Source organism: Lagenorhynchus albirostris, chromosome 21 (assembly GCF_949774975.1).
Source record: "Lagenorhynchus albirostris chromosome 21, mLagAlb1.1, whole genome shotgun sequence".
NCBI classification, from domain to species: Eukaryota; Metazoa; Chordata; class Mammalia; order Artiodactyla; family Delphinidae; genus Lagenorhynchus; species Lagenorhynchus albirostris.
In genome coordinates this window covers 23,773,870-23,794,562 of record NC_083115.1, presented here as the reverse complement: position 1 = coordinate 23,794,562, position 20,693 = coordinate 23,773,870, and the positions used below count along the sequence as shown (strand labels likewise).

General features: G+C 48.8%; 1 protein-coding gene across 2 annotated transcripts in view; it reads left to right on the top strand.

Annotated features, from left to right (window-relative positions):
• ERICH1 (glutamate rich 1) overlaps window positions 1–20,693 on the top strand; it is a 47,386-nt gene that overhangs the window by 5,852 nt on the left and 20,841 nt on the right. For both annotated transcript variants that reach the window (XM_060136560.1, XM_060136559.1), the window contains exons 2-3: window positions 8,453–8,599; window positions 16,524–16,658. In XM_060136560.1, the coding sequence (XP_059992543.1) occupies window positions 8,453–8,599; window positions 16,524–16,658 (282 nt within the window). The remainder of the gene's footprint in view (window positions 1–8,452; window positions 8,600–16,523; window positions 16,659–20,693) is intronic.

Below are 20,693 nucleotides of genomic sequence, written 5' to 3'. Positions count from 1 at the left end.
ATGTCAGAGCATCACAGTAGACAGAAAATTTAAGATGTATGACTACTCGGTGAACAGCAGAGTCATAAGGATTAACGCGGGTCACGTTCGTGAGGCGTGAGGCCCAAGGCCCACGTGAGCAGCCTGCCATCACTGTCACCCTGGGTGTGGGACGTGGAAGCGGCCGAGGGGGACCTTGTCGGGAAGACAGGGTGCACGACCCAGCGGCTGGAGAGACGACAGCGCCCGGACAAGGCTTCAGGACTGTGGGAGCAGGACGGTTCCTCAAGCAGAGGGTGCCAGGCGCAGTGGGGGCACGATGGGGAGCCAGGGATTCTCCCTGCTCGGCTGGGGCGGCAGAAGCCAGTGGGAGGATGGGCACTTCCTCCCCAACATCCTCACCCAGAGAACAGGTGACCCGGCTATGGTCAGGCAAGCCTTGTGCCCTTTGGGTTGAATTCCAGATCTGTCTGCTGAAAAAGCCAATGTCGATTAAACTGGAAAAAAAATAAAAGTATTGGAGTAAAAGTAATAGGTTATCCTCTGTCTCCCCATCGTAATGAGGCAGCTTTCCGAGTTGCCTTTGAATGTCCCCTCAGCCCGCCCCGCCGGGTCTGTTGCATCTCGTCTTGGTGAGAAAACAAGACAGGCTGGGAGCTAGCTGTGTCTGCTCTCCCTGCATCTCCTGGGTTAGGACGCAGTCACCAAGCCCAACAAAAATGATCACAGCCTTATGTGCACTTAACATGTTTCTGAATAGCTGATGGCATAGTAATTGCTGCTTAAAAAACTGCGAGGAAAAATTTTGGACAAAGTTTAGAATTTTTTTTTTTAAGTGTTAAAGTTTTGGGAGAAAATGAAAGTTTAGTGGATATCTACCTCTTAAATGGGGAGATCATGTCAGACTGGTCATGGCGTAGGATTCCAATTGTGTCCCATTTGAGTACTATTTCTGGTCTTATTTTGAGAACTATCTTCCTTTTAATTAATATTTCAGAAAGCTTGCCAACTGTTGCTTAAATCTTAGCTAATTGTTTTTCCATTTATAATTCTGTGATGAAAGTCATTAACAAACTATCATTCATTGAATTTGCATACTATATTGAGCGTCTCTTTCTTGTGAACTGATGCAGTGCTATTATCAATTTATTCCTTTATTCATCAGCATCCATTAAATACCTTCTCTCATTATAGGGATAAAATGGGAAAAAAAACGGTATTGAATATTGTGGGAGAAAAAGCTATGGAGAGGTTGGCAGATAAACATAGTCTTTACTGAAAAGAGAAAATTTAAAATGCTGTATCAGATTCCAAGAAATACCCTAAGAAAATTTAAAGTGTCTCTTAAGCTCTACAGATATCAGGTGGAAAAGGGAATCAGCTGAGTCAGTGTTTACTGAGGTTGGGGAACTTCTTCCTTTTCTTTATGATTTGTCAGTGTGTGTTTGTTTTGCAACATTTTCTCTACTATGCCAGCCTAAGGTCGGGAGGCTGTCATCAAACAGGGAAAAGGGCCACAGGGAAAGTTTCAATGAATTTCCATTTCTGATCTTATTTTCAGTAGCAGTTTTTCATTTATATATGATTTCAAAAAGCCTGCCAACTCTGGTTTCAAATTCTAGATAATCACTCTAAAAACGTACATCATAAAACCATTTGTTCTGATGTTTTTCTCTCATAATGAAATATCTCGAAGTCACTTTTTAGAAGTTATTTGTTAATATTTATGGTATCTTTTTTTATTTTTGTGTAATTCTTATAAGCATGTGGCCCCATCAGTTTTACTGTTTCCCATTAACATCCACCCCTGGAAATATAGTTTTTTAGCTAATTTTATTCCTCATGGCCCCAGATTAGCTCCACGTGTTTTTTTGTCCTCTGAGAGTTATGCTTTTCTGAGAGACAGTGGTTCATAGGGATGATTTGGCTAGAGAATTACAAATGACTCAATATCATTTCTCATCTCATCCATTACCAGAAAGATCTACAGTATATATTTAGTAAAAATAAATGTATAGTTTTACACCAATGGTAAATAAAGTATGTTGTGTACATAGATGTTGAGGGAAATGTGTATCACTTTACCATCAAAGTGAACTTTTTTAAGGAAAAGAAAAATATTTCTGACATTAATGGGGTGACTTAGTGGTCTCAAAGATCAGAGGTGGGCTTCGCTGGTGGCTCAGTGGTTGGGGGTCCGCCTGCCGATGCGGGGGACACAGGTTCGAGCCCCAGTCCGGGAAGGTCCCATGTGCCGCGGAGTGGCTGGGCCCGTGAGCCATGGCCACTGAGCCTGCGTGTCTGGAGCTTGTGCTCCGCAACGGGAGAGGCCACAACAGTGAGAGGCCCGCGTACCACAAAAAAAAAAAAAGATCAGAGGTGCTTTTTTTTCTATCACATAGTTTTCATTTTCCTTTGCTTTTTTCAGAATGGAATATTATGGAAGAAAAAGTTCCTATTTCTGTTTCTTTTTTTTTTTTTTTTTTCATGAGAACCTTTTCTAATAGAAAGTACATGCACCCGGTTTCCCCTGATGAGGAAGCTTTCCCAGCTGGGAGGTGTGCCGGGAGCACTGTCTGACTCGGGCAGGAGCCTGTTAGGCATTCTGCCCTAAGACCACAGCGAAGGAGACCTAATTCCTTGAAATGCTGCCATTAACACCTCTGTTAAAAGTGGAGCAAACCCCTTCCTTTTTTATACGCAACTGTTAGATTTTAAAACACGTGATTGTGTGGAAGAATAGTTCAGAATTGAATAGTTTACCACCAGCAGTCAAACTATCTATTTCCTTTTGAGTTCTTCCCAGGTGTCTACTTTCCAAAGAACACTTTACTGAAATTTTATTATTTGGCTTGTGTCTTTAACGTGAAATAGCAAGTTTAGACGGCAGTCCTCTCTGAAAATTATATCAAAATGACTTAATTCCCCTGTGACACAGAGACTTGATCTCTCTGTTTGGTATTTCGTCGCATTAATTTCAGACAGGATGTTTTTCTCCACAGTGACCTTTTTCTGTGTCTCTCATGTCCCAGCTCCAGTCGCCCGTAGCGTGGTGATTGTACTTGTCTCCTGCAGGCATCAATGTCCATTCCCCTGCTTTTTTATGTTCCGCTGATTGCTTTTTGACAGACAGCAGAGTTTCAAGTTACAACCTGCTCTTGCTGGGAGAGGGGGACGGCACAGGCAGGAGGCCAGCGGTTCACTGAGCTCCTGTGGTGACACAGAGCTGCCTTCCTGGACCCAAGCACCTTGCTCTTTTTTGTTTGTTTTTGAGCACAGTGGAAATTAAGCAAAAAAGAGACTTTTAATCTCTAAATTGATTTTTAGGACTATGTTTGCAGTAGGTACAAGGGCGCGCGCACACACACACATACGGAGGCACAAGGCGCCTTTCAACAAACCAAAGCTGACAGATGCTTTTTAAAAATGATGTTTTACTGTGTTCCTACCCTGAAAAAAATAACCTTTCATTTATGTTCTGCTTTTAACGTGAATCCCTAAGTAGGTTTGGCCAGTTAGAATCAAGTCCCTATTTGTAGGAAACCGGGAGGCAGTTCATGGGGTACCCAGCTCCTTCATAGCCCTGGAGGCTCAGAGAACTGAGAGTCCAGTGGCTACACATTTCTTTTGGTCTAAAACAGCTGGTAATTTGTATTTAAGTAAACTACGAGCTCCGTTTGTGATAGGAGCCCCATGTGACTGCACAGGAGCGGGTCCATCATCCCTTTGAAAAGCAGAGGCACTGATCACTGGGGCTGGTGGGGGTCTGGGCAGGCAGGTCCACGCTGACAGCTTGTTTGCTTCAGAGGATGATGTTCAGACGTTCAGTGGTCTTACTCCCTGCGTTGTCTCAAATGCTGGGATAAAGTGAAATTCACCAAGGAACCCTCCAGCAGTATTGGTTGGTAGAAAGTATTGTTTTCATTCTGTTTGTTACACATTGCTCTTTTAAAGCTGATTTTGAAAAATTAAAATCACATTATTTTTTAAAAGACTATGCTTTAACTTGTGGCAACTGAAAGTATTAGACATGTATATTTATCAGCAAAATTATTTTAATCTGAGGTACCTGGATATTTGGAATCCGTTAAGACTTACTAGTTAAACTTCTCATTGAAGACACATCTCCCGCTTTTGCTGTTGGGATGCCCGTCCTGACAGCTCTTTGAGATCATCTGTTCTTGTGCCTGTTGACAAGACACTTGATAATTATCTCACGGATCATGGGTAATAGGATGTAAAACCTGCATCTCCTCTCAGAGCAGTTTTGTTCCTGTGATAACGTTTATTACAAGTCGTAGGGGTGGGATTGATGGAGCACATGTGCTGCCGGGGGTGGGAGCCTGCAGAGACTCCTGGAGAAGGTGTGTTTTTGCTTGTGAGGTTTTTAACACACATGAGTGTGAGATGGAAATCATGCTGCCTCTTGGGTTTACGAGATGCTTACACCCATTTAGCTTAGGAGGATAAAAGTTCTCTTTGTTTTAGTTTTTGAACTACTATGCTCAATTTTAAATTTAAAACTTAGGAAAATTGTCTTTCCCATTTGATGAAGTGTGAACTGTGCAGGCCCTCTGGCCTTTATGAATTAGCACATCTGAATCCGTGTACTGTTCTGCCCACGGTCACCCTCCAAATATTAATCTTGGGATTTAAGCGTAGAGTATGACACTTTTATATTTAAGTTGTACTTTAGGAACATTTGTTTTGAATTTTGAGTGCACAGCCTGTGTTCCCTCGATCGTAGATGGTGCGTGCTGTGCGTGCTGAGCCCCCGCCCCGTGGTGCAGCCGCGAGCCCTCAGAAGCACATGGACATGTGGTGCGTTCTCCTTCCCCGTGGGCACGTCCGGTGCTCATGGGGCTGGTTCCCGCTCTGCTTCTCTGATGTGGGCCCCTGTGTCTGCAGTGGCCAAGACGGTCCTCCCTCGAGCAGCCGTGGTTGTTCAGCCAAGGACGGATGTGACTGGATTTGTGTTCAGAACGGGGACGCACCCTCCTCCTGGACACAGGCTCCTTGGAGACATGCCGACCCCAGGGCGCAGGCAGAGGGAGAGCAGATGAGCCTGGAGCAGCTCCTGGTGCCGGCAAGTAGCCACATGCTCTCAGAAGGCGGGGGGGGGGGGTGGGCATCAGGCGGGCAGCGCAGGGGCTGGCGGGCCGACAGTGCCCCAGGCCAGGCCATGGGCGCAGGGCGAGTGGGGAAAAACAGTTCAGTTTTGCTTCGTTGAAATACCGGGCGCTGCGGGCCATTGGGTGGGCTTGCCTGCTGTTGGCAGTGGGGTCTGGATCTCAGGCGAGCTGGAGGACGTTTCAGCTTTCGTCCCGGCCTGAGACGGGAGTGGGAAGGGAGAGAGGCCGGGAGTGAGGAAGTGAGAGCCCCGTCGTCCACTCCTGTGTCGTCTCTGTAGCACACCTGTGTTGTCAGTCTTGCAGCCTCGCCCACAGAGGTGTTTCTGCCCATTTTACAGAGGGAAACAGTGAGACTCAGAAAGACCTAGGAGTGGCAGAACTGTGGCTTAACCCAGTTGAACCCAACTCCTGGAGGGATCCCTGTTGGGTATTGTGGGAGAGGGGAGGAGCTCTGCGTGGGGAGACCTGCAGGTTCGCCCTGTGCTCTGAGCCTCCTGCTGACCGAGAACCTCCTCTCCTCTCAGAGTCACGAAACTTTGCTCCCTGGTAACGAGGTTGAGGAGGCAAGTATTGAGCCCTTGAGTCTTGTGCTAGATTTAGTTTTTAAAATGTCAGTGGGGACACTACAGGGCCTGGCAGCCCTGAGCAGGGTCCCATAGTCAGGAGACGTGGAGAGGGGCCCTGTCCCTGGCAGGGCTGCTTCTGGTGGGGCGTTGGCTGGGATGATGTTTGAACCCCAGCGATTGCCACCCTTCCCTATCGGGGAGGCCCAGAGCCCGAAGCAAGACCTGGCCAGGCCCCGTGGGGCGGCGGGGGAGCCTGGGTAGCAGATGAGGCCGCCCTTGGACCACAGCCCTCAGACCCAGGCCCCTTATAAGGAGCTCTCAGCTTCCAGAGCCAGGTGTGAGGCAAGCTTGTCGCCCCCAGACCCCACCCAAGTTGGCTTCTGGCCCCCGGGACCTCAGCACTGGAGCGCTCAGCCTGGGATTGTCTGAGTCTTGTCCTGAATCTTGTCCCTGAGGAAGGACCACGTGTCCTAAACCTCCCAACAGGCTGAGGCCCCTGCAGCGGTCGTGCGGGGACACCGCAAAGCCAGCGAGTGGAGAGCCAAAGGACCTCGAGAGCCGGAGGCTTTGCAGACACGCCGCCAGGTAGCTAGCGCCTTGGTGAAAACCCCTATTAATTAGGCTGTAAATACAATTTACTTACGCAGTCCGGTGAATTCAGTGAAAGCGCCACGGGCTTCTGTTCTTTTCCTTGCCCTGCACACCACCAGTGTCTCAGCTCAGGATCCACGGCAGAAAGCCTAGGCGGTGAGTTCCTGGCCAGCCTGCCGTGTGCCGCGCCCTTGCCGCCTGTAGTCAGGGCACCTGTTCAAGCAAAATGGTGAGGTGCCCAATCCGCTTCAGTGTTCCCTGGAGAAGGGGCCTTCTGGGGGCCTGGCTTGCACTGGTTTCTCCCCGGGATTGCTGTGTTTTTATGTCGGGTTCTTCGGGCTGTGTGGCTGCTCAGCTGTGGTGCAGGCACTGCTTGGTGATGACCTGTGTCGGGTTTTCCTGTAGTGTTGTTTTGTGTTCAGATACACACGTGTGTGCAGAAGCTTCAGCTCAGAGATGACCTCAGCTGGACGCCCATGTCAGCTGCCGCCAGCCCAGGCGAGTCTCAGGCCCCGAGCTTCCCCGAGTTTGTTTTAGAGCAGGTGCCCAGTTAGGATTTTACCTTAATATTGGTTCTAGTTCATAAAAATGCTGACTTGTTGATAGTTTGTAGGTAAAGTTTATTTTATCTGCCTTTGGTTTCCCCTGGAAATTGCCACCCAGTCTTCTGGAATAGAGTGTTTTCCCCTCTGCCATTTAAGGAAATGCACAGGACAGTTCAATTTCTAACGGAAACTTGGAACCTACCCTCTGGATGTGTCTTTGAGCGCCGGTCTAACGGAACAGCCTGTCTCCCCGTGACGCACGCACTGCCCGGGGCTGTCTGCAGAGGCCTTGGGAATATTCTGAGCTGGACCCTGCGCTGTTCAACCAGGCAGAGGTGGGGGTTGGAGTCCAGCATTTCCGGGACCCGAGACCATAAATGAGGGCATCGTCGCCAGAGGCAGTTTCTTCCATCCAGGGCCTCCTGGCCAAGCGGGCAGCCAGCCATCAGGCCACCGGGCCAGCGGGCGGGTGGCATCAGGACCCCGTGCTCCTCCCAGGCGCCCGGCCAAGCACTGCCTGGGCTTGAATAGTTTTCTGAGAAGGCCTTTCGTGTTTTTAGACCCAAGTTGTGTTTTTTCCAACTAGTACCGGTCGGAGGGGGTTATTGCTGCTGCGAGGGCTGTCTGAGCACATGATGAAATGAGGAGTGGTCTGCGTCTTTAGGGTTGTGCCTCCCACGTGGGGACAGGACCCTGCCCTCTGTGACCCACAAGCCACTCGGTGGCCCCTTCAGACTTCCCCTCTCACGTCACCGCGTCCTCAGTGGCCCAAACATACATCCTCCACCTCATCATCTGAAGAACTCAAACCCTTCTCCGGGGTCCCAATTTCTGCCCCACGGTGCTTGGTTACTCCAGAGCAGCTCTCTCTCTCTTTGCTGGTTTGTTTCTGAATTTAATGAGGTTAAAACAGGTTCATTGGGTGAACCTTTTCCCCTCACCTTTTCTAGGATGCTGTTTTGAGATTGTACCTGTTGTTCACACTTAAATCAGGACAGAAATATTTATTCATTGTGGCAGCTCTTCCCCTCCAGTTAGATCAGAATGTAAACTAAAATAAACCAAATGAAGACTCTGCACACCCTTGTGAGAACCTAGCCGGCTGTGCTGGTCCCCGGCGGGTGCCCTGGAGGGAGGAGCCGGGGCTGCCTGGGGCCTGCCCAGCGTATCTGCTGTGAACTGACGTGGACCCAGCCTGTCTGGGGCTGCGCTGGGGCCCAGGACCTCAAACCCTGATTCTCAAAACACCTCGCAGTCTGTGCTTTATACATACATTCAACCAGAGACAAGGTGAGGGAAGAACAGAACTGTGAGCCCAAGTGCGGCCCCCAGGTGTGAGCACAGGTGTGAGCGGCTCCTACCTGTGCCCACACCTGTGGGGGCATCCAGTGCTGGGGAGCAGCATCCTTTCAGGGGACAGTGATGAGGGGTCCCCTGATGGGGACGGTGCTGGGGGTCTTCTGAGGGGGACGGTGCTGGAGGATCTTGGGGGGACAACCCCAGTGGTGTCCTATAGGGGGCAGTCCTGAGGTAGTGATGTCGTGATATGTCTTCGTTTTCTATAAAATCCATTTGCAATTTAAATAAAACTGCCGTCAGTAATTCTTTTCCTTTCTTTTGCAAATTGATGCCTCTGTAGTGTTTGTTGGAAAAGTGCTGAAGAAACTGTATCCTGAGGTTCCACGTGGCCAAGAGAAGAGGGCCCCAGTGAGTCCAGCCTGCAGAAACCCACCTGAGAAAGTGGCTCCTGAGAGAGTGAAGGGCGGGGGCATCCCCCCCATGACAGGTGAGGGCGGGTCCCTGGACATTCCCCAGGAAGCACGTGCCTGGCCTCAGGCCACTGGGGTGTCACCTCAGGGGACGGGCAGGTGTCGTTCTGCTCACGCTCTGGGAGGACAGTTACTTCACTTGGGGAGGGAAGAAGCCAGCATCGGTGCCCCCAGCTGGGGACGAGGTCAAGTTCGCCATTGGTGTTGAGTTCATCTACATGCTGTTCCCGGTCGCAGAGACTGGACCCTGCTGCCTGGTCTCTCATCTGCCCTGTCACCCTGCCCCAGTCCCTGGCCACCCAGGACGCGGTCCTGACGTCTCTCCTGTTTTAGTCTCCTGTCCATTGCTCTTCACAGATGTCTGTCCAAGATCCTCACACAGTGAGGTGGTCGGCCGTGGAGGCTCCTCTCACTCTGGTTCCCCATCAATGCAGCGGTGTTGCCCAGCGAGGGGCCACTAAGTGGGACACACGGAAAGAGGCCAGGCGAGGTGGGGGCAGCCCTGGCTGCAGCCCCTAGTGCCCAGGTGGACGTGAGAGGGCAGAGTTCCCAGCACCCTTTCTCGGGTCAGTTCTGTTTCTCTTTGGCAGTGGCCCCTCACGGGGCTCTGTCCTAGAGTGATTCTGTTCCTGAGCGCTGGTCTCTCCTGCTGGCCTGGCCCGGTAACCTTATGTCCACAAATCCTGGCCCTCCCTGGACCAGATCTCAGTGGCAGGCCCGACAAGCCCAGGGCATGCCTGCTGCCCACAGGCTGGATCTCCAGAAATAATCGTGCCACGCCTGTTTCACCCATGAGATGGCCAATGCCTGCGGACGAGGGGAAAGCGTTCCCCCCCAGAATGGGGGGCTGCACAAGCTTGTCCTTCAGGATGAACCTGGGGCTGCCGAGTTCCCTTTCTGTGTCCTCATGTGCCTTGGTGTGGTTGGGATGCTCTGACCCCCGTGTAGCATCCCCCCAGGACCACCACTCTCTGGCGCACCTGCTGCTGTTCTGACAGAGAGCCTGCCAGGTGTAGGATGGACTCCCACCCCTGGAGTCACACTAAGGAATAGTGGCTACTATTTAATGCTGTTTTACCTTTCAAAGACCATACTGTCGTGGGCTGAATTGTATCCTCCGTAATTCATACGCTGAAGCCCTGACCTCAAGATGTTGACTGTGTTTGGAGACAGGGCCTTTAAAGAGGTGATTAAGTGAAACGAGGCCATTAGGGTGGGTCCTAGTCCAATGTGACTGGTGAGATCAGGAAGAGATCAGGACCCGGACACGCACAGCAGGATGACTGCATGAGGACACGGGGAGAAGACAGCCATCCACACGCCAAGGAGACAGGCCTCGGAAACCAGCCCTGTGACACCTCCATCTCGGACATCCAGCCTCCAGAACCAGGAGAGAAGGAACACCTGTGCTCAAGCCCCCGCCTGTGATGCTGCCCAGAAAACTAACGTGACACCCATTCCACCTGTGAAGGACGCACGTGGTTTTGAATAAGCACAGCACAGCTTAGCAAGGCGGGAACCGTAGGGAAGACGTGCCGCCTACGTGAGGAGCAGGCGTCCCTGGGTGTTCCTGGTTTTCTGTCCAAGTTTGACTGAACCAATGTTCTTAGTCTTTTTAAAAATTTTGTTTTTAGGGTTTATTTGCATTTTCTTCCCTCTTCTAACTTGATGGTTTTAACAGCGATTATTCACTAATAGTAATAATCTGGGTGGTGTCTTTCCACGGAAGCTCCAGGTTCAGTCATGTCATTTCAGCAGGCGGCTGTGAGGTGCTGTTGTTCAGTATGAGGATGTTGAACTAAAAATCAAGACGCTGATGTAAAGTTGGTTCAGAATGTATCGATTACGTGAAATGACCCGTACGGAAGGTTGAGAAGCTTGTTCCATGGAGCAGATGCCTGGTGTGAGTGGATGAGGGGGCCCTGAGCATGGGGAGCCTCCATCACGTCCGCCAGGAGCTGGGGGTGGGCCCCAGCTGCAGCCTGAGCTGTGATGGGCAGTGGGGCACCCATGGTGCTGACTGGTGATCGCCCCGTGGTGGCTGGTGCCAGCGGCTGTGGCACAGTCGGAGGATAGGACAGGATAGACGCCAGTGCCCGGATGGAGTTGGCCCAGCCAGCATGGTGATGGGGCCAGAGGAGAGGTCCCATGAGGACCGCAGGTCAGGTTTCGGCCCGTGTTCTCGGTGGACCTCCCCACCCATGTGATTTCTCAGACTGCAGACTCTGCGTGTGGTGCTTGCTGTCTAAGGCAGCACAGTGTGCCTTGCGCAGTGTAGACTGGCCACCTGCCATGGCCTAAACTAAGGGGGAGTGTTTAATGAGGATGTGGTGTGACCAGGGCAGTCTCACTGGGTCCTAGAGGGGCGTCCAGTTGCTGCATTTCTGCACACCCCACGCTTTCTCCCCTTCCAGACCACCCTCTGGCCGCCAGGCATCCTGGAAGGGGGAGGGGTCTGGTGGGCAGGACCCCCACACCCTTTCTCATGGCTTCAGGCAACAAATAGAGGAGGCATTTCTGATAGTTTTAGTATTTCACAGATGCAAATGAGCCTAACTTATATGCCCTTTTCTGAAAACTCCATACAACATGCAGCAACTTTTTTTTTTTTTTTTTTTTTTGCGGTACACGGGCCTCTCACTGTTGTGGCCTCTCCCGTTGCGGAGCACAGGCTCCAGACGCGCAGGCTCAGCGGCCATGGCTCACGGGCCCAGCCGCTTTGCGGCATGTGGGATCTTCCCAGACCGGGGCACGAATCCGTGTCCCCTGCATCGGCAGGCGGACTGTCAACCACTGCGCCACCAGGGAAGCCCTATTTTTTAAAGATAAAATTCATTTAATCTAAAGTTTACCATAACCATTTCAAAATGTTCAGTTCAGTGATTCTTAGTATACTCACAATGTTATGTAACCATCACCACTAATTCCAGAACATTCTTTTCACCCCAAAAGAAACCCCTATCCATTGCAGTCATCCCCATTCATGCCTCCCTGCTTTCTGTCTCTACAGATTTGTGTATTCTGGACATTTTGCCTGAGTGGAATTGCATAATAGGTGACCTTTTGTGTCTGCTTCTGTCACTTAGCATGTTTTCCAGGTTCTTCTGAATTGTAACGAGTATCAGTGCTTCATTTCTTTTTGTTGCTGAATAATATTCCATTCCGTGGATATACCACATTTTGTTTATCTGTTCATCGATAGACAGATATTTGGGTTATTTCTACTTTTAGGCTTTTATTAATAACGCCACTTTGAACATCCCTGCACAAGTGTTTGTGTGGACATGTGTTTTCAGTTCTCTTGGATATAAACCTAGAAGTGGAATTGCTGGGTCATGTGGTACTCCTATGTTTAACATTTTGAGGAATAGCCAAACTGTTTTCCACAGCAGCTGCACCATTCTTCATCACACCAGCCATGCGGGGGGGGGGGGTCCAGTTTCTCCACACCCTTGCCAACACTTGCTATTTTCTGTTTTCTTACCCTACTAGGCTAACCATCCTAGTAGGTGTGAGATTGCACCTCACTGTGGTTCTGATTCCCGTTTCCCTGATGACTGGTGATGTTGAGTGTCTTCTCATGTGTGTGTTGGACATTTGTGTATCTTTTTTAGAGAAATGTGTATATAAGTCCTTGGCCCATATTGTAATTGGATTGCTTGTCTTTTTGCTGCTGAGTTGTAAGAGGTGGTCATAATCTGGACACAAGAGCTTTATCAGATACATGATTTGCAAATATTTTCTCCCATTCCATGGGTTAGCCTTTCACTTCCTTGATGGTGTCTTGAAGTATAAAACATTTTAATTTTGATTAAGTCCATTATATCTATTTCTTCTTCTGTTGCTTGTGTTTTTGGTGTCATTTAAAAAACTGTTGCCAAATCCAAGGCCACATATTTTACATCTAAGGTTTCTTCTGAGTTTTATAGTTTTAGCTCTTACATTTAAGTAATTTATCCATTTTGAGTTAATGTTTGAATATGGTGTGAGGTAGGGGTCCAGATTCATTCCTTTGTCTGGATATCCAGTCATCCCAGCACCACTTGTTGCAGAGACTGTCCTTTCTCCACTTGGCACCCTTGTCAAAAATCAATTGTCCAGGGCTTCCCTGGTGGCACAGTGGTTGGGAGTCCGCCTACTGATGCAGGAGACACGGGTTCGTGCCCCGGTCCGGGAAGATCCCACATGCTGCAGAGCGGCTGGGCCCGTGAGCCATGGCCGCTGAGCCTGCGCGTCCAGAGCCTGTGCTCCGCAACAGGAGAGGCCACAACAGTGAGAGGCCCGTGTACTGAAAAAAAAACAAAAACAAAAACAAAAAAAATCAATTGGCCATAAATGTTTGGGTTTATTTCTGGGCTCTCAATTCTGTTCCATTGGTCTCTATGTCTGTCATTATGCCAGTACCACACTGTTTTAATTACTGTAGCTTTGTAATAAGTTTTGAAATCAGAGTTAAGAGTCTTCTAACTTCGTTGTTTTTCAAGATTGTTTTAGCTATTCGGGGTCCCTCACAATTCCATATGAATTTTAGGATCAGCTTGTCCATTTCTGGAAGAAAAAAAAAAGGAAGTTGGAATTTTGATACAAATTGCACTGAATTTGCAGAACACTCTGGGGATTAGTGCCATCTTAACAATATTAAGTTGTTCAATCCATGAATTTCGTCTAGCTTTCCATTTAAGTCATTTTTAATTTCTTTTAACAATGCTTTGTAGTTTTCATTATAAATTTTATACTTAAAAAAAGTTTATTCCAAAGTATTTTATTCTTTTTGATACTATTGTAAATGGAATTGTTTTCTTTTTGGATTATTAATTGCTGGTATATGGAAATACTAATAAATGCTTTGACCTTGCATTAGGCAGTGGTTTCTTAAATATGGAAATATAGATTTTTGTATGTTGATCTTGTATCCTACAACTTTGCCAAACTTAATAGCTCTAACAGGTTTTTTTGTGTATGTGGATTTTTCAGGGTTTTCTATATACAAGATCTTATCTGTGAGAAGAGATGTTTTACTTCTTCCTGTTCAATCTGGATGCTTTTACTTCCTTTCTTTCTTGACTAATTGCCTTGTCTAGTACTTTCAGTATAATGTTGAAATGAAGTGGCAAGAATGTGAATTGTAATCATTCCTAATCTTAGAGGGAAGCAGCCAGGCTTTCTCAATGGAGTATAATGTCAGCCGTGTGTTTTTCATGCTTTCTCTATTGAGTGTAGTGCCAGCTGTGGGTTTTTCACGCATGCTTTGTCACTTGAAGTTCCCTCTAGCCCTAGTTTCTTGAGTGTTTTTTAATCCTGAAAGAGCAACATATTTTTTGAAGCAATGTGCCTTGGGAATTTTGAAGAAAAAACAATTCATTTGCAGCTAGAAAAAGAGAAATCTTGGCTAAAGACAAAACAATGAAATCACAATCAAATAGACAAATACAAGTTGTGGGCAGGTCATATGAAACATTCTGTAAAGGTCATCTGAGGATTTGCTTGAAGGCTTGATGCTTGTGGAGGACACAGTTTGGCGATAAGCAGAGCTGCAGGTGTGTCCAGGTCTTTTCAGTGTTGGAAGAAGCAGCCAGATGAGGAAAGGGGCCTTTGTCAGTCAGTCCTTGGATGAGGTTGAGAAAATGTTCTTTGTACAGTTAGGACACAGCATGCTGATTCTGGTAACTATTTGTTCACTTGACAGAAGTGTTTGTTTGTTTGTTAGTTTGTTAGTTTCAAAAGGGCATTGGTGATTCCATTTGTTCTTAAAGATGAGGGCATGATCTGTAAACGGCCACAACAATCGGTGTGTATGCATTTTGATGAATTTCCGTCACCCAAGAGCCCATGTTGGACCCTTATCATTTGTTATTGCTTTATATCTGTATATATTTTAAAGAGCCAGGTAATCCCAGAAGAATTATAAAAAACAGCCTTGTGCCCCAAGCTCCGTGACACAAATACACCGATCGTGAAGGCTGCGGCCGTCCCAAGGGTGGCTTGGTGGCGGTGCCCTGGTGGAGGGCACGCGTGTGTGCTTGTGGGCAGGGGGCCATGTGGACAGGCACAATGCAGGGGGAGTCAGAGGTTAGGCATGAAATCAAGCTCAAGTGGGTGTCCTGCAAATCAGACCCAGAGCCAGAAAGGGTGAGAATTATGAACCTCGGATCTCAGCCAGCCGATCAACAAGAGGAGAGCTGATTAAGTCGCCTCTTCTGAAGCCTCGCGGCCAGCCCGGTGTTCCTAGGGAGACGGTGGCCTCTGTCAGCAGTGAAGGGGCTCCTGACATGCCTCGTCCAGATCCCCAAGCCTCACCCTGCGGGCCCGATGTGTGGGCGAGGGGATGCTGTGGCCCTGCTGAGCCCCGAGCCCTGAGCAGTGAAACACGACATCTGACTGCCGTGCAGCGATGAGCCATCTTCTACCAGAAGAGACAAGGGAAACCCGGGCCGGGAAGCTGCGCTCTGCGCCTGGCCACCCTGACACAGACAGCAGATCGCCTTCCTCAGCCCGCAGGCTTGGCCTCAGATGAGTGTGTGCTCGGCATGGGAGCATCGGGAAGAGCTCTGCCCTCAGGTGCATCCTTGCCCTTCATAACAGGAGTCATATCCTGCCTCGGGTCCACGGCACCGCCTGTATTCATCCTGATACTTAAGTGAGCAGTAGTGTTTCCAAGTTCTGTTAGCTGATTAAAAGCTCCCAAAAGTATTCTGTGAAAAATGATCAAATGTTGATGTCACCCGACAGGGGATGGTCTGCCTGGAAGCACATCCCTGCTCTGCCCTTGATCCTGGCGGTAACGTCCCTGCTCTGCCCTTGATCCTGGCAGTAACGACACAGTCGTTAATCAACTGGATGGATCAGATTAACCTAAGAACTACATTCTTGCCCCTTAGCTTCACAAAAGTGAAAGATATTGATGGCAGAAGAATTTGAAAATGTTCCAAAGCTTTCACAATTTAAATGTCTCTCAACCACACGTTCTGTTATATGTGCATTAGTGATTTTGCTCAGTCCTTTTCGTTGTTTTTAAAGTAAAATATTCATTTTTCTGAGAAAGACTAATGGGGATATCCACTTGTGTTGGATAAAGGTTACTTTGCCATATCTTGAATGAGAACATGAAGATTAGAGCGTCGATCCTGCCCAGTGTTGAGAGCATGGCAGCAGCACCGGAAGCTGCCTCTCCGGACGGTGCAGCTCAGCAGGTCCACTTCCAGGAATTTGTTTGGAGGAACCCTGTGGTCAGTGGTGCAAAGTTATGTACAGCCAGGATGGTCATAGCAGGTGCTTGTAATAGTGCAAATTTAGAATCAACCTCCATATGCAAAATTTAGGACAGTGGTTAAATTATAGTTAAATTTGCCAATGACATGGACTATCATGTAGCCTTTGAGAGTATGTAAGCTTAAATGTATCTTAATATTTTATCATATTCACTTTTGAATGATATTATACATATAATATATACGTGTATAATGATGCGTGATCCCATTAAGGCGTGTGTGTCTGTGTGTGGCGTGATCCCATTAAGACGTGTGTGTGTCTGTGTGTGGGTGTGAACAGACACACACACTGCATACATGTTGTTAGCATATAGAGAGAAAAAGGTCCAGAAGGTTATGCACCAAAATGTTGAGATTCATGTTGTGGTCATGAGGGGTGTGTTACATGGAGTCTTTTTATTTTCTGCTTCTTATTCATGAATTAGTTATGTTTTTATACCATATTATAAAACCCCAGAAGTTTACATAATAAGTAACTTAATGTAAATTTACATAATCATAGCTCACCCCTTGTCCCTGTCTGGGTGTAGAGCTTAGTGGCTCTGCTGGCAAAATGCTTGGCTGACTGACATCAGTATTTACGGCTCTGGCTACCCATCTTCAGTGAAAGTGGCTGGAGAAGCTGCTTGGCAAGTAGACGTCTGATGGCATCTGTCCCTGCTTCTTCCTGCAGGTGGTGACACTCAGGTCCAGCCTGCGCGACGGCTCTACACCGTGGGCCTGCCTCCTGAGGGGTGGGTCCCCCCTCCGCCGGAGGCCCCCAGCTGCTCGAGTCCTGAGAGCTCCTCCAGCGGCGAAGACATAGGAGGTAAGACCGCTGACAGCCTTTGGGGTCTTCCAGGGTCGTGACTCCATCTGAACTTTAACGGGGCTGAGCGTCTCACTGCTGTGTGGTCTGCAGTCATCAGAGATGCCTGTAAGATCCACAGCAGGAAAAGCTCAGGCTGGGAGGAGACTTAAGGCTGGAATGTGATCGCAGCCCCATTTGTTAGCAAGTTAGGGGAAGTCTGGCGTTAATACATCCAAATGTGAAAGTGCTTCTCTTGTTAAGTAGGACTTTTTTTCTTGATTTTCCAATTTTTTCAAAATTTCTGAGATTGTATATCAACTTTGTAATGATGAAATAACTTATGTTGCATCTCTTGTGGAAAATTGAATGATGATATTTGCTTTTGCTGTTGGATGTTTTGTGAGTGAAGGAAGATCAAGGGTCAGGTGCTCTGGTGGCGGTACAGAGGCTGCACGTTACATTCTTACTGTAAAAAGTCAAATGGTAGTTTTTTCCCCTTTTAATTCATCATTTCGGAACTTCCTTAAGAGGAATTTGGAATTTTCCCCAGTTGATTTTTAACAAGTAAAAACTAAGAAACTCTGTACCATAAACCTTAACTTGAATATCAAGAAAATATGATTTTCTAGTAGATTGATCTTTCTGACTTCCTAATTAAAGCGTCAGAAACCATAAAACCAAAAATGGGATAGCTAAGCAGTAATATAGTCATCTATTCAAGCCCTGTTGAAAATCTTTGGAATATAATTATTGGATAAATAGATTATTTCATTCAAAAATTAAGCTATGTTCTTATAAAGATAAATTACTTTGGTGACATACTCCGTTGTGTACTTAATATATTCAATGAAAAAATGCGGACTCATTCCGGGGCTGTTGCCCACAGTGAGCTCTGCTGCCCATGCCTCCCGGGCGGGTCTTTGGGCAGCATCCCAGCCGAGAACCTTCTGGGTGCCCTTGACTGAATGCATTGCCGAGCTAGAGGGACGTCCTTCCAGGAGATGGGAAAGCATCTCAGCAGCTGGACACACGTCCCTGTGGTAGTCACTCTTCCTGGCCCTCAAGTCCCAGTGCCACCGCCTCCAGGAAGGCATGGGGGTGGCCTGGTGCCGCTCTGCTCTAGCAGGTGAGCAGTGGTCAGGGCGAAGCAGAGATGGGGAGTCGGTGCCTAGGACACATCCCTCTAATTACCATGGTAACCTGCACATCCCCGGCGACTTTCATTGTACCTTTGGCTCCAGCAGGTCCCAGGTTACATTTCTGCAGTTGCTTCTTGGCAGGCCATCCTGTTCATGTCCCTCTTTCTGTCCTCTGGTTCCCAGGAGCACACAGGTTCCAAGGACCTTCTCCCAGAGGCTGTGGTCAAGGAAGGTGTGGTGCGCCACCATCTCCCTCAAAGGAGAGACTGGACTGGGAAGGAAGGTTGGGATCTCCTTGCAGGACATTAGCTCCATCCCTGAGGTCACAGGGTGACATGTCCACCTTGCTCTGACATTCTGACTCCAGCTTCTGCCCTGACCCCACACCTGAACCCCACTGCTGCCCCAGCCCCATGTGTGTCTGTCCCACAGCAGGCGGGCCTGGGCTCCTCGATGACCTCCTGGTGGCCACATGGCTCTCCCCCGCTGGGGACAGGTCTCAGCTTTAAGAAGTGGTCCTTTCTCTCAAGAGGCCCTGTGAGCTCAGTTCCATAAGTCAACATCACTGAAAACGTTGACCCAGGTTTTCAGAAGAGCTTTGAATAACTCCTTCATGCACTTCTGGCTGGGAAGTTGATATCTTTCTATCTTGAACACTTGTAACTCATCTCCAATGTTTCAGTTCACTTTTCTTACTGTTTCTCTAATATTTTTCCCCTTTGTGAACCCGTTTGACAAGGTGGGCCGCTTCAGGGGTCTGAAGTGAGAAAGTGGAAGGAAGTGTTGATACTGTTTAAAATGAGAGATCTGGGCTTCTCTGGTGACGCAGTGGTTAAGAATCCACCTGCCAATGCAGGGGACACGGGTTCGAGCCCTGGCCTGGGAAGATCCCACATGCCGCAGGGCATCTAAGCCCGGGCACCACAACTACTGAACCTGCGCTCTAGAGCCCACGAGCCACAACTACCGAGCCTGCGCGCATAGAGCCCATGCTCCGCAACAAGAGAAGCCACTGCAATGAGAAGCCACGCACCACAACTAGAGAAAGCCCGTGCACAGCAACAAAGACTCAACGCAGAAATCAATCTTAATCAATCAATCTGCCAAAAAGTTTTTAAAAAATAAAATGAGAGACCCTTCAGAGAGGCGTGAGAGGCCACCGTGCTCAGCCGGGAGGCATGTGTCGGGGGTCGTTAGGGCTCGATAGGGGGCTGGGACAGGAAGAGGGACGCCTGAGCCGGGACTGGCAGGGCGTGAGGCATGCAGACCCACAAGGCTGAGAGCGGGAGGGCTCCACAGTCTTATTGGTGGCACTGAAAGCAAAGAGAGCGTGAGGACTGGAGTCGGAAAAGAAGGAAAAGTCCAGAGGTGACTGTGTCCACTGTTGATGGCCATTTGAATGCCCAGCACCAATAAACCAGTTCAGTAGTGACTCCTCAAGAAGTTGGGAAGGAAGAGGCTTCCCGGTCGGCTGCCCCGTCTGTGGCCGCCGAGTCCTGCGTCCCCTCCCTCGGCCCGTGCGGGGCGGCAGGTCTGGTGGCACCCAAGGCTGACCCCTCCTCACCTCAGGGCCTGGTCCGGTCGCCCCGCCTGGTACCGCTCTCAGTGGGTGTCGTGCCTGGGCAGGGAGACTGGGGCTGATGGTGCACGGCACCCTTCCAGGTGGTCTCGGTTCTTACCCGCTGCAGGTGATGGTGACAAGAGCTGGGTCCCGGCTGAAGGAGGGTGCCGGCTGCCCACCTCCCCTCTGCCTCGGCTCCCCTGACATGGACTGAGAGCAGGAGTGACTTTTTTTTTTGGGGGATAAATTTGAATTCATAATTTTTTTTTAATTTATTTTTGGCCACGTTGGGTCTTCGTTGCTGCACACAGGCTTTCTCTAGCTGCGGTGAGTGGGAGCTGCTCTTCCTTGGGGTGCGCGAGCTCTATGCGCGCAGGCTCAGTAGTTGTGGCACACGAGCTTAGTTGCTCCGCGGCGTGTGGGATCTTCCCGGACCAGGGCTCGAACCCATGTCCCCTGCATTGGCAGGCGGATTCTTAACCACTGCGCCACCAGGGAAGCCCAGGAGTAACATTTTTAAAGGCTGTGAAAATCCTTTGTGAACTCTGCCGTTGTGCAAATCTAAACTGTTGTTGCAAGCATTGTCTCACGTGCTCCAATTACAAAGAAATTCGCATTTCATGAGGCGTCTCTTCTGATTTTGATGTTGGCAGCTTCCACCTGGGTCTGCAGGGGCTCCTTCCCAGGCACACCGGGGTTTCACACCTGCCCCCTGCCCATGGCGCTGCTTGGTCTGTCCGGGACCCTGTGCAGGGCTGACAGTCCTGTGGACGCTCCTCTGTGTGAGCTCCTGGTGACAGCACCATGTGGGGACTGGTGCCGTCGACTCACAGGTTGACAAACTTGTCTCCTTCATACTTACACTGGACTGAGAACCCACATTGAGAACTGGGTGCAATTCTGCATTTCCCTGTTAAGACTGGTTTTCTTTTGATGTGAAACTTTTATTCCTATAACTGATGTGTTTTAACTGTAACTGAAATTACTCTTTCCATTTCTCTTGTGAATGTCTGGTCTCCAGCAAGTCCCCCCTTTAACCTCTGTGGACCTTCAGTGCTTTCCTGTCCCTTCCAGTAGGAATGGTCTGTACTTAGCCAGCCATAGAGATGCAAATGTGAAGGACAAATTTATCGATTTGTAACAAAATTTGTCTATCGATTTTGTAACAAAATTTGGTCTATCGATTTTGTAACAAAATTTGTCCTTCACATTTGCATCTCTATGGCTCATTTACCATTTTCACGGGCTTCCTTCTGCCCCTTCACCTTTATTAGCTGAACCAAGAATTCAGCCTTTCAACAGAGAGCAGTAAGCCACCCACGTCCCTTTAGAAACAGAATTGTGACTATGGTC